The sequence below is a fragment of the Micrasema longulum genome, unplaced genomic scaffold (genome assembly GCF_059751315.1).
Source record: "Micrasema longulum isolate JH-2025_06_02 unplaced genomic scaffold, ASM5975131v1 h1tg000191l, whole genome shotgun sequence".
In the NCBI taxonomy this organism is placed as follows: domain Eukaryota; kingdom Metazoa; phylum Arthropoda; class Insecta; order Trichoptera; family Brachycentridae; genus Micrasema; species Micrasema longulum.
Window position 1 is genome coordinate 1,005,003 of NW_028277396.1, and position 14,709 is coordinate 1,019,711.

The window sequence follows — 14,709 nt, forward strand, 5'->3', positions numbered from 1 at the left end:
ACAGATCCATGGTTCAAACCCCACTCTACCACAACTCGGTTCCCATTTTCTAGTAGTGGAAAACCTACAGCTCATTGAAAATGCCCTCCGAAATTGTAATACTTGGGAATGAAAAATTTTTTTTTTTTAAATAACATAAGAATGAGGTTCAAACTGTCAGTAGGGTCGCAGTGAGTCACATCTTGCTGGAGGGTGTGATTCTATAAAATGCTGCGAACCCCCAGTTGCATTCCACCGGCAACACTACTGACTAGTCCTACTCGAATCCCGGGCAATGGGATCACACTCATAACGGTGTGATCACAATAGATAACGAGAGGATGAAAGGCGAGTTTCTGGCGCCCCCATACTAGAACTGTCCAGCTAAGGGAAGGTAAACCTGACAAAAAATCCACCAGAGAAGGCAACTGGAAACCACTCTGGTCATCTTTTCCCAGGAATCACTATGGTGAGTATATCCAATAAGCAGTTGTCCTGGCTGCGGAATACAAGAGTAGTTCCGAGATGCTTTCACTGTGGTGATTGCCAACATCGGGGGACCTTACAAGGCACCGCAAGAAGAAAAATGAGATTTATTGTTACATTGCTCGAGATGTATTTTAGATTAAGGCATTTACTTGGTATTTTTACTTTTCCAGTCTGTTGCAGTATATATTATGGAATTAGAGTGTAGAATTATTGTTTTGCATCTGCATTATGCATTTTGTGATTTTATAAAGGATAATCATAAAAATAACCCTTCGATCACCTTGTTAAAAGTACTAATTTTGTTTAACTCGTTCACCGCGGTCCTCACGTATATCTGTGAGCGCCTATGACAGCACTACTACGCGGTTCTCACTGCATATGTAAGAATTTTTCTTTCAAAAAGGTTCGTAGCTCAAGTATTCATCAACAGTCTATATATTCATGGTCAATAACAAAATTAGTGTTTAAACTAAAAGATAAAATATGTTAAATAAGTGATTAAAATAATAAATAAAATATGTAAATTTTGAACACGGGGAAAGGGTTAAAAGGTATGAATTTATTTAAAACCAGTTCTTCCATTTTTCTACAGTCTGATAATTAGTTAAGAACTCAAACAAATATACAAACGCCTCATAGGGAAACTGTTTGCAACCAAGTGACAACTTTTGGATTCATTTATTTAAAACTAAAGTTACAAATTAAGGCAACCAAAACGGCGCTCAAGATTTCTTCACGAATATTAATGAAAAAAACCTTGTTTACATTTTTTCACAGATATTTTACTGTATCATTTCCTCAATACAAATCGTACATAATTTATGAAAATAAAAAGCCTAATAATTTTGGCACACAATTTATTTGACTAACATTTAAGTACATTCAGATACTTACATCTTTAAAATTCATTAAAACACGTTTAATATTAATAATAATAAATAACAACAATTATACAATATCAACAGACAAAAATATATTTATTACAAACACACATACTGCAATGTAAAGATCAAACTTGTGTAGGAGAAATTATTTAAATTTTACTTAATTACTTTCATCAATAAATTATCTGGTCACGTCTTAATAACCTGATTCACATTTTTCATGTACATTTTAAATTATTACAATAAGTAAAATGTTTTTTATTAAAAGTATGTCATTGTGTTGATGTTTACATCAGTGTTTTTCAACCTATGGGTTGACAGGGGGGTGGCGACTAAGATTACCATATTTATGACAAGCGTTTCCCGCATTTGACAGACATTTTAAGGTTTAGAGAGGCGTGCGGCCAGCATTGCTTTAAGAGGCATTTTTTTCAATTTCACACGTGTTCCTAGTGTACAAATAATCGCACCCTGGCACATTGTGGCGCAAGCAAGGTAAAAAATAAAAACTAAGTAATGAAAAACACTGGCATTTAGGAGGAGAGGGTGGGGGGGTAGCGCCAGATCGTTTAATATCTCTGACACCACCTCCCACCCCCAGGGACCTTAATTTTATTTAACTGGCCTTTCTCATAACTGCTACCCTCGCAAAAGTTGGTCCTAAGGGGATGACGCCAGATAATTTTCCCGCAAGAAGGTCCCGTATTCAAAAAGGTTGAAAAACACTGGTTTACATCATTGTTTTCTTTCAAAAATCTTATTTTGTTTTATACTCACAATTCAAAAAAAAATCAAAATGTTTTGTCGGCACTACTAAATTGCAGATAAATGATCAGTATGGAAAATTCAGGAAAATGTTTTTTACTGTAATAAAATCAAACATGTAAGTGATAATTTTATTTTAATTCAAATTTATACGCAATAATATATATTTGATTTATAAAAAATATTTGTATTTGATCTAACTATGCTGGGTATGAAGGATAATATATATTGCTATATCTCAAATGCTGACTTTTTAAACCTATTTTGAATATAATACTTAGATAATATTATTATACATAAATATTATGTTTCATTATAATGATGAAAAATGGGTTTTTTACATTATGCATATACTTATTTAAAAGTACGGAGGACAATTATACATACATATGTATTATGTAAAATAATGAGTTTTAAAATTAATGTATTTAATATTTTTTAATAAAAAGTATTGCTGTTAAACATGTTTGGAGTGCACAATAACCTACATAATGATGAGATCAAATATTAAATTTAAAAGAAAAATATACAAATAAGAATAAATTATTAATAAGAAATAATTACTAAACAGGAACATTTTAAATTCAGATCTTACTCGGGAATAAAAAAATATGCAATATTGTGAAACATACTTATTCAAAAATAGTTGAAATGTGATATTGTAAACCAAAAATAAAATCAATCAATTCACAAATACTTACATAACTGGTTCTGGTAAAAACGAGATATTACATTATTACTCTCCTCTCGTACGAACGAATTTCACACAACACAATGGAGATTTAAAATTGGTCAATTTGATACTATATTTTTGATAGTTGCTGTAAAATATTTATAGGCAAGACCCACTCTATCTTGTCGATGATATATTGAAACGGCCGTGATATGTAGCAAAACAAAGCTGTCGCATAATGGCCCATGAGCTCGGGGTATTGGTGGGTCATCAGGGCTAACAGGGCGGTGCACGAACAGAGGGCAGCTGTAAATAAGATGAAAAACGGTAATTCCTTTTTAGGATATACCGATACCTCGTGAAACGATGGCAGCAACTCCCTGTCAGCGCACTCCGTACAGGAGGGGTACGGGTAGAACAGGTGGCCTCTCTCCAGGGGGTACGGCAGCATGCGGAAGGTCCCTTCCCACGTACAGTGTAGCAAGTTCAACGCTCCTTCTACATTCTTCCAGTGAGCGAGATGAAAGAATGCATACGCAATGGCCTCTGAATCTCCGCGCTTTAGGATGTGTTCGGGTGGCAAAATCAACGGTTTCATCTCCAAAATATACTTGGGAACGTGTGGATTGAATTCCACAGCTCTGTGTATAGCTTCAACAGCGGTCATTTCGGCCGCTGTTAAACCTCTTTTAGATGCAATATCGGGAGAAAAGCGATCAGCGACCAATCGAGCCTTTAGAAGAGCCGCAGTATAACAAATAGTGGCAGATTTCGGTAAACTAATGTCATCATATCGAGCTAACACAGCTTGGACATCCGCGTAAGCCTGTTGCTCTAACAATGTTTCTATGAGATTCTCGTGTATGTTGAGAACATTCATAATTGGCGGTACTTCTTTGGTCAGATCCTTGAAAGTTTTAGCGGCTTCCTTTAGTTTACCGAGCTTCCTAGCACACATAGCCAATCGTCTCTTGATGTATATCAATATGTTGATATCTCGCCTGTGAATGGATTCCATTATAGCTCCTTGGTGTAATAAATTTTGAGACTTTCTGTAGTTGGCCTCAGCCACTTTCAAAGCTTGCTTGAGTATTCTCTCAGATTCCAATATGGTAGTAGCTTCCTCTTCAGCTAGAAGTATATAGGCAGGAGCACAGTCGGCATTCCTTTCCATCGCTGTCTGTGCTGATTTGATACGAACCACGGGATTACGCTCTCTCCAAGCTGTCTGCATAATTTCGTACTCGGCTTTGCCCGCATCTCCCTCGCAGGTAAAGAAAGTTTGATGATCTTGAGCTGACAAGTTCATGTCATAGTACGTAAGGGGCTCTTTGTTAGTCGCCCAGTAAAACCTTTGATACTCCGCTCCTCTAAATAAATTCAGAGGGTTCCTCCATACTTTACACTCGGGAATTGTTTGAGGACAATTATTTCCCGCGACATTCTGACTCGAGTTTACATTTTGATCAGAATTATTGTCACCGCCGCCAATCCACGGACTGATATGATTTAAGGAAACCTGTTCAATAAAAGAGGTTCCATATTTGCGAAAATACCACCATTCAAAAATAAGTATTAATCCCGAAATAAGAGAAGATGTGCCGGTTAAAGCTACGTAAAATTTCGGAGTCAAGGTACTTAAAAATATACTGGAATCCCACATATTTATTAGCGAATATAAAAGTATTTGAGAGTCAAGTATTCGCAACTTTATACATTCGTAAAAAATATTTTTAAAAAAACAACGATTTGACAATCGCTACAACAAAGTGGCTAACTTTAACAGTGTTGCCTGATCTTGATATTTTCTGAACCTGAAATTGTCTGAAATGCCAGAGCCTGCTATTTCTAGTGTTACCAGTAACCATTGTAGCCAATGCAGATTGTAGACTCACGGCTCACCCAATTCCTATTAGATCCATGGTCGGTGTTGGCTCACCGCGGACACTAATCCATAACAAGTGCATCCTTAGAGATATACACAGAATCGAGATATTCTTCTCAAAGTAAGCGACATCTCAATTTATTCATTATAAACAAACAAATTACAACGTTGTTTCCTCGTAAGTTTAGGCAGAGAGTGTAGAACGCCACATCACTCTATATTTGCATACAGATCTCGCTTCTTCTACATTAATTCATCTTCTCATGCACGCGCACTGAATGTTCCATTTTTTTTATTTTTTATTATTTATTAAGTCCATTTAATTATTTATCATTTTCAATAATTTCAATTTATTCTCTCAATCTTGTTTTAAATAAGTAGCTATCGTGTTTCCGTGTCTGGGTGGATTAATAACAGTGTGAAACAGAGCCAAAATCTTAACATTAAAAAAAAAATCACAAATTATAGTAGGGCCAATTTAATAGGTCACATTTGACATTTGTCGGTTTTAGCATTATATTAAGGTAACCTGCTTAAAAACATCGATTAAAGTAAATTAATCGATTCGGACTTCAAACATAATATATGTCAATTGAATTCAGTTGCTATGAAAAAGTATTTATGGGTACTGTAATTTTATTTTCAAAATCATAAGTCGAATCCCTGTCCCATTATTATTTTCTATCTTAAATTAAAGGAACAAAATAAGTACATAATTTAACAAAACTATAAACATTTGATTTTTCTGGGTAACATCCCTAGTGTTTAAAAAGAAAAAGGGTTCACTGATGCAACATTGTAACGACGTTTAGAACAGAAAAAGTTTATTATGTTTAGAATGGTTTATTAGTGAAAGTAAATCATAAAATTACCTTCTTTTGTCACTATTACAATAAATATGTAATCGTAATTGAAAAAAGTTAAGCAATTGTGCAGTTCTAAATTCGAAAAAATAAATAATATTTTACTACCGCTTTTACAAGGTTATGTTGTTGAATTTTGATGAAGTGTCAAATGTGACCTATTAAATTGGCCCTACGATAATTAAGATTTAAAAATACATACATACTTTATGATCGCTTATATTGGCGGCATAAATGTAAATATACGTATTTATTTTTTTTAATATATAATAAACCTTTATTTTGTGACAAGTTCTAACTTTCATTTCTTATATCTGTGAATATTGTCTTTAAAAGATATTGATTTGGTATGCTGACAACATTGTCTCTGTGGCAATCTGTCAGATTTTGGTCTTACGGGTGCTGAGTCGTGCGTTTCCTGAACATTTTTACGTAACCGTCTATTGAAGGAAAAATCTCAAAAATGAAATTTGGTCAGAGACAAATACAGCTTTTGGGATTGTGGGCTGGAACAGGATCGGCTTTTGGAGCTGTAGGAGTCGCCTCCTTGTTGTATTTTACCGAATGGAAATTAGTGCTTCAATATCTTCCCATCTACAACACGAAGTTTGCTGACGACCCAGTAGAAAAGAAAGATTAAAATGAAAAGGAAATGAAAACCCACCTAAACATTTATTCCTTTACCACCTTTGGATATAACATCGAGGAATTCTGATAGCTTATTATTTAACCGAATACATGTAAATATCATACTTAACTATTGTTTTACTTAAATATGTCATATTCCCCTTTGAACACATCCTGCACATCTAAGTAATATTTATAATATTATTTTAGATACATTTTAAATTGTTAGTGCAACAACAATGCAAAAATTATTTTGTTTATATGAGATATAAGAAAAAGAAGACTTTTATTTTCGAGTTTATTTTATTTATGAAGTAAAAACACTTTTTTCTTTATCAACTCGTAGAAGTTATAGTTTTTAATTTTTCACATCTATTTCGTCCACACATCGCGAATGCTCTCACGGTGTGCAACGATGCATCCTAGGCAGATAGGTGCGAAGGTTTTCACGGTCACTGTTATCAGTGTTTTTTTTTGGGTGATACCGTGTGTTGGATTTGTTCCGGCATTTCGGCTACCATTGCAGGAGTCATCTTCAGGGTAAACTGAGTGATATATGCAACTACTATATGACTCAGTTTACCCTGAAGATGGCTCCTGCAATGGTAGCCGAAACATCGGAACAAATCAAACAAAAAAAGAAACGTATTCATCCTAGACGGCTTTATGAATACTTTTGGTGAACCATCAAACTCAAAAGCATGATTAGAATACTGGTAGTGTGGTTGTTGCAATCAGTGTCTCCATAAAGATGGTGCAACTACAGGCAGTTTGCAAGATTCCCACAATATTGTTTACTCTAGATTTTATCAAATTTATGGCAAAGGAATCACAATTTGGTGATACTTTGGTCATATATTTTTGCTAAGCAGCCCAATGACAGTGTTGGATTTCCAGAGTCCAAGTACAATGAGATATCGCAGTATAAAACCACCTTATCAAGTGATATTTAATATTGACCTTATGTTGCTGGGAATCAAACCCGGGACATCAGCAATGGTAGGCAAACGTGTTAACCATATTTTCCAGGGTTTTCACCCAAAAGTAGCCATCGAATTGAAAACAATCATCCAGGATTCTGGTTCTATTTCACACACAGCGCTGTATTCTTTATCCTCGTACACAATAAGAAACCTTTGTTACGAAGTAATATAATATTCAGTATCTACAGTCTATTCAAATCTTTAATAAACCTTTCCTTATGTGTGCATGACAGAACATTTTCAAATAAAATATTCTGATGTGCCCACTAACACAAGCAAAATTTGGGCTTGGTTCACCGATAGGCACTAACACATTAGTAAACTAACATACTAACATAGACTTATTAAACATTTGAACAGACTGTAGATAATATACTCTACAAGAGGTCTCCGTTCAACTCCCAATGTGGCAATTTTTTTATCTTTTCCAGTACAGAATTTTATTACGATTGGCTTGGGTAAGGAGTCTCATACCAATGCCATATTTCAAAATGGTTGATTTATTAATAATTTACCTATGTAGGTAAGTGTGCACTTATTTAATGCGGGATTACAAATCCTTTTCTTTTTCTTTCAACAATAATATTTTAACATATTACAACAGAGATGAAGAACATTTAAGAGAAGGTAATATAGAAGTCCAGGCATCTACAGGGCTTATGACCTGTCAATGGCTGGTTTAAGTGGCCACTTTACACACTGTGTAACATTCACCATTTTGCCTATATTTGAACATCTATATTCCTTCAATTCTTTCATCTGTTGATTTTGTGAAGTTAAAGAGCTGAAACCTTTATTTATGCGAGTGAGATTCAACTAATTGAATTATTTCACCTGCATACTGCATCTCTGTTGTAATATGTTAATATAAACAGCTCCCCAGGGAGTTGAATCCAGTTCTTGTCTACAAAAATTTGGACAAACTCAAAATATTGTTAATAATATTTTATGTTGTTAATATAAAGGTCGATGATTGTTATTTTGTTTGTTTTAAAATACGTAGCCTGGTAACCACACAATATTGTATCTTAATAAATGTTCCCCATAGGTTTTTTGAAATAAAACACATGATTATTTTGTAAACTATACGGTAACAGTACTATATTTTGTTTAAAATATTTAGGAAAAACACCAATCGAAAACATTTGCTAACATAATTAGTGAGACTTTTTGTGGGACGCAATAGGACTTGAGTATTCATTTTAAAATAAAGCCTACAAAGAAGTTTGAAAAGATCACGACTAATCTATTAAAGCCAGTGACATCAAAATAAATTCATTGCACTACATAATAAGTAAAACTTCCTGAGAATTATTGATTCTATAAATTAGAGCACAATTCGTTTTGTGTTCCAAAGTATTCTTTTAACTTAAAATTATGTATATAGCTTAGTGTGCAATTTTATTTTTCAACTACTATGTCATAAAATATACTAAAAAAACTAACAAATAATTCTATACTATCGACAGTTAAGTATTTATGTAATATAATAATATTTCAGGCAATTTGTATAATAGATTTTTGTTTTGCGCATATTATAACACACTTGACAACAACCTTACGTGTTGACATTTGAATTGCCAGGGAAGCTACTGAATCAACTTATAGATACGGAATAATTATTTTAAATGTCACGTCATATAATATTATATTTCTATAAGAAATAGATTACATACATGACAATAAATTGACCCTGCTGCATGTAAAAATATCAAATATTCTGCCTTATGAAAGAATTAAGTGGATTCTGTATTAGAAAATATTCTCATTGACGTTTCAGGAATAGGACAATTGCTTAAAAGCTTTCTTTCAGCATTTCATCACAAATTTAGATTTTATTGGTTGATAAATAATGGAATGTTGAGTTTATGATTATTTTATTTTATATCATCGCGTCCAAAGCATTTTCAGCTACTAAAAGATATTCATAAACGGATTATCTTTCAGTGATTAATTATCTTCATATTCCTAAGGAATGCCCTCTCATAAGATTAAATGGCTTATACAAATCTTTACAACTAGTTCATATTATTTCAAGCACATTCACCTCTAAGATTTATTCATACTTTGTAAATATTGCCTACTACACATTTGATGCACAACCCACTTCACTATGTTAATAACATTTTTAGTAGGCCAAATTGCGTTTATTCTAAAAATGCAATACATACATTTAATGCAATCATGAGATTACAATGAAATTAAAATACATCCATTTGTTTTTCATGGAGTCAAATCTTAAATCATTTGAAAACTCATGTCTCATCAAATACTTCATATCCACTAAATACAACTTAGAATGAAAATGTAATAATTTATAACTTCTAAATATCAAATTGATTTCCAAAATTTCATTAAGATCTCCCATAATACCATTTTACTATAAAATTATAGTGGATAGCCATTGGATATAATTTCTGTTTACTGAGTAGTTTCTTGGTTCTCTGAGAATGGCATACATACTTGTCATATGAAACCTTCAGTTCAAAATCATGAAAGAATGATCTTTTAAAATCTTTCAATAGAACAAAAAAAATATCTTATCGACTACCCAAATAATTTTATAATGTAAAAAGACTATAACCACACATTATACAATATAAATGTTTAAAAAAAATTGAGGTAAAAAGGATTTTGTATAGAGTAGAATTTGTTTTACAGAATATCATCTAATGGCAAGGAAAGGATGGAATAGCATGTGGCGTCACTCTTTCTTTCATTCTAACACACATCACTTGGGTCACATATGCTATAGGGTGCAATAAGCATTTGTTCTAACTTTGTTGTTTCGTGAATACAAGATGTAAAAATACAAATAGGAAACCTAAAGTAATTATTAGGTAAAGATGTATAATATATATTAATGGATCCCGCTTGATGCTGTAAATTACCCGAGTATATTGTTTCCAGGATTTAATTTGTTCACTACATAATTGGCATGGCCAATTTTATTTCAAAAATGTTTTCTTGTGAAAATATTTTCTTAAAAATCGAGAGGTTGGTCAGCACTGCCTTCTCCCGCACCATCTTCATCATCAGATGGTAAACTGACAGCTTCATCAGATTCTGAAAAAATAAAACAGCAAGAATTTATTTTACAAGCTAGTTAGGTCATGCTTAGAATTTTATACTATAATTTGGTACACATATATTTATTATTAATCCCAAAAACATTTTTCACTTAATGGTACGAAATTTGAAACTTTTGTTTATAATTTTGAATAAACCACCTATTTTAAGCCACTTTACAATAAAAATTCTTATTGATAATTAAATAAATGAATGTTGTTTTTTCATAATATAACAACATTTTATAAAATACGTAAGTACTTAGGCATTGGGTGTATGAAGTGTTTAAACATTGATATTGAAAAAATAAACTGATGGCAATAAATATGAAATTGATGTTTATTTTGCAGTCCTTATAAAAACATTCAGACTTGAGATCACAGATTTTGAGTTTTCATATTTGTTTATTTATTTATTTGTTAGGTACTTCACAAGAATACATTATATAATTGAATTAACAATGTATTCCTCATTGGGAAAACCCATTCAGAGGAGGACATATTTTATATATTTTTAAATAAGAATAAATTTTGTAAATTAAAGTAGAGATGATAAGCACTTAACACTTGGGGTTAGTATCCCATCATTTTTATTAAATTACAGTAAAACTCCCTTTTTACGTTTTTCAAGGGAGCAAGAAAAAAAGTGTAAAACTGAGGAAAAACCTAAAGTGAGGAAATGAAAAATGTATGAAAAAATAGGAATTACATAAAAATAAAATTGATTTGCTACACTATAGTGTACATTAGGGTGTCCCAGAAATATTAAAATTTTATTTTTTCAATGCATACCCTCTAATTTTGTTTGAATGATGTCAAAACACTTATAAATAAAATTTCACCTAAATTTAATCACAGCAACCCGTGCCGACTTGCATCGGAACTTGTCAGAACTTACATAGTACGGCGCGTGCAAACTAAGTGTTAATGTGCTTGTTATATCGTGTTTGTTTTTATTAGTGAACGCATTGTTTTCATTATGTCAACATGTCTGTGGAGTTACGCAGTTCTAAAAAGGAAATATTTTTGGTTGGGGATATAAAACATCAAATTACAGGTTCTAAACTTCCCTCTAATGGACAAGTGCTGGTGATTTTCTTTTATAATATTCGCAAAGTCAATTTAAGCGTCAATGAAAGTGCAAATCTTACTATTCGTGAGTGAATTATTTATTGGGAAAAGGCACGTATACCGACTAAATCTTTACCTAACTGTGTTAAGAAACTTGTAGCCTTATACCAAGATTGGAGAAATTTGCAAAAAGATGCAAACAAAACTCAAGATGTGTTTGAGCAGCGTCGACAAGAGTTTGTTACAAATACAAAAAAATTGTTTGATATTGCACATGCCGATGCGCTTCAATTAATAAAGATAAATGAAGATAAGATTTTCTTACAAAAACACAGAGAGAGCCAGGACGACCCGGTCATTTAGCTGGAGTGGACAAAAAATTGACAGAAAAGGAAGAAAAGACGAGTCTTAGAAATATCCAGGAGCAAAAGCGGCTGGCCATTTATTTGGCATCCATAACACCCTCTACGTCTTCTCATGAGCCATTACAAGAAACTTCATCTTCTGATTCTGAAGTAACGGACTTACAAGAAGATTTGTCCATTCCAATTGAGAGGAAACAGCCCGATACTATTAAACCTTCTGAGAAAGAGAAATTTCGTTACTCCGAAACTGGTGGCGGCATTAGACAGGTGTCAGTTAAGTATGAGAGATTCTGTCAATATTATTAAAGCAACTATTGAAGCACTTGGCCACAACACTGACGAATTTCCTATAAGCAAGTCCTCCATCCAAAGAATTCGTACAGAAAGGCGAAAACAGCGCGCAGAAACTATAAAATTTAATTTTCAAAACGATGTACCAGATACTGTAACTGTCCACTGGGATAGAAAATTGTTGCCGGCTTTAGATGTACGCAAATCTAAAGAGGAATGTCTACCAATTGTTATTTCATAAGATGATAAAGAACAACTTATTGCTGTGCCAAAATTAGAAAACTCATCGGGAAGCGAACAGGCACAAGCAGTTTGGAATGCTATTGTTGACTGGAATCTTGAAGATAAAGCACAGATCCTCTGTTGTGATACTACTGCTTCTAACACAGGCCGAATTAATGGTGCATGCGTGCTTCTCGAACAGAAATTGAACAGAGAAATGTTGATTTTTGCTTGCCGCCATCACATCTACGAATTGGTACTAAAAGCTGTGTTCGAGGCCAAAATCAGCCAAGTCACTACAAGTCCCGATATCCCTTTATTCAAAAATTTTCGATTAAACTGGAAAAACATCAATGTAGAGAAGAAACAAAGCCACAAAGAAACGCTATTACGTCTGAACAATTCTAAAATTGATGAACCTTTAGAGTATTACAGAACTGAATTGACCAAAGAAATTGTAAGAGATGACTATTGAGAGTTAATAGAGCTCTGCATAATATTTCTTGGCGGAGATAAAGTTAATGAATTTAAAATTCGGCCTCCAGGCGCCATGCACCAAGCAAGATGGATGGCGAGAGCTATTTATTAATTAAAAATATTGTTGTTTAGCTCTCAATTCAAAATGTCAAATAAGGACAAAACAGCTCTATTAGACGTCTGCCTGTTTATCGCGACATCCTATGTCAAGCCTTGGCTGCAATGCACTTTACCGGTAAAAGCGCCCTACCAGGACTTGTGCTTTTTGAAAGCTGTGAAGGCATACGAAATGGTCGACAAAACTATATCAAAAGCGGCTATACAGAAGTTTTGCCAGCATTTGTGGTATTTAGCAGACAAAGTATCTATCTTGTCTCTATTTGACGATGATATTAACCAAGAAAGTAATGTAAAAATAGTTGCTAATTTGGCCAAAAAAAATCTATCGGTCCACAATAAACGCTACATTCCATCGAGAGAAGAACTTAGCGGGCCTCTTTTTGAAAAAAACATCGATGACTTTGTTTCCATGAACAGCAGATCCTTTTTCAGGCGACTCAAAATTGATGACAGTTTTATCATGGAGTGTCCTACTTCGTGGCCTGCTAATGCTTCGTTTCAAAACGCTAAAATGAAGGTGCAGTCACTGAAAGCAGTTAATAATACGGCTGAAAGAGCTGTTAAGTTGATGCAAGACTTTCATGGCTTAATCACAGTGGACAAGGAACAAAAACAATATTTATTACGTTGCGTACAAGAACACAGAAAAGTATATCCTGACTGTAAAAAACAAACCTTAAAAAGAAAATGTAATTAATAATGTCCTTTAAATAATTAATATGTATAAAACATAATAAATATGATAAAATAATCAAAGTACCATTGTTTTATTTACAAAGTAAATATTAAGTTAAAATATTCCTCTATGGTTTCCATACAAACTTTTATATTCAAAGTTTGACATCAAGTCGGCACAGGTTATCGCTATCCGATTTCAATAATATTTATTATTTCAGTTATTAAGGTCAAATGGAACAAAATAAGAGGGTATGCGTGTCTCAATCTGTAAAAAAAAAAATTGCCCTTATAGTCTGGGACACCCTAGTGTACATATACTTCCAGAAAAATAGTAAAAACGGTGATAAGTGGAAATTGTCAATATTTTTTTTTACCCTTTTTAATGATTTCACAAAAAATATTTTTATATTTTTTCAAACAATATTGTGTAATCGTTTTTTTTTTATTTGATCAAAAAACATGTTAAAATTATTTTATGTGTAAATAAAAAAAAACGAAAACAGAATTTTGAATTTGCATAAAATAATTTTTCCCCTAAATGTTGGGAAATTTTATTTATACGGTATCACTTTTTTTTCTATGGCATCACTAAAAACAACTGTCATATAGATCGCGGCCTTTTGAACCATCTTTTTTATAACTTTAAATATTTATATTGATATGCTTTAAACATCAGAATTTAATGATATTAAAACATTATTGTTTCTAAACGTTTGTCAACTGTGTATCATGATTTGTACAAGTCAATATGACGTTTTTGTTCAAATGAAAACTAATACCCGTATGCAGAGACAAAACTTAAGGTGAGGAAAGTACATTCTATTGTCTTCACCTTCGGGTTATTCTCTGCCTTTAAGATTAGAATGTACTTTCCTCACCTTAAGTTTTGTCTCTGCATACGGGTATAAGACTAACCCTAAAGAAAGACACTTAAACAAAAAGGTCCATTACACTGCACCTGCTTTGAATTTAGGTTAAGAAAATAATTTATCCTTTATTAGTTGTTTACTTGTTTTTATTCTTCATTCGCGTTGCATACGCGGTGGCGCGCGGGCCGCGGCATCATTATTACGACATACATACATACATTCATTTTTCACGACATACATTTTTGACGCATCAAATGAATTCCGAATTTTTTTAAGCGGTTTTAACCGGGGTTATAGAAAATGTAAAAAACAGAGAATGTATGAAGAAAAATTGGTTCTGAACATTTCGGTGTAAAAAGCGGGAAAACGTAAAATCGAGGAAAGTAAAAAACAAGGTTTT

At 33.0% G+C, this 14,709-nt stretch overlaps 3 protein-coding genes across 4 annotated transcripts in view; 1 reads left to right on the forward strand and 2 right to left on the reverse strand.

Annotated features, from left to right (window-relative positions):
* Positions 1-1,311: 1,311 nt before the first annotated feature.
* LOC148283832 (protein ST7 homolog) lies at positions 1,312-4,579 on the reverse strand. The gene has a single exon (XM_088243130.1). The coding sequence runs from the start codon at positions 4,451-4,453 to the stop codon at positions 2,921-2,923; it is 1,533 nt and encodes a 510-aa protein (XP_088099256.1). The 5' UTR covers positions 4,454-4,579; the 3' UTR covers positions 1,312-2,920.
* A 1,338-nt stretch (positions 4,580-5,917) lies between these two features.
* On the forward strand, positions 5,918-6,295 carry LOC148283833 (cytochrome b-c1 complex subunit 10-like). Its single transcript, XM_088243139.1, has one exon. It carries the CDS (start codon positions 6,002-6,004, stop codon positions 6,176-6,178), a length of 177 nt encoding a protein of 58 aa, XP_088099265.1. The 5' UTR covers positions 5,918-6,001; the 3' UTR covers positions 6,179-6,295.
* Positions 6,296-8,222: 1,927 nt separating this feature from the next.
* Positions 8,223-14,709, reverse strand: part of Cow (Proteoglycan Cow) — a 35,415-nt gene continuing 28,928 nt past the window's right edge. For both annotated transcript variants that reach the window (XM_088243142.1, XM_088243140.1), the window contains exon 12: positions 8,223-10,214. In XM_088243142.1, coding sequence (XP_088099268.1) covers positions 10,132-10,214 — 83 coding nt within the window. In that variant the 3' untranslated portion in view covers positions 8,223-10,131. The remainder of the gene's footprint in view (positions 10,215-14,709) is intronic.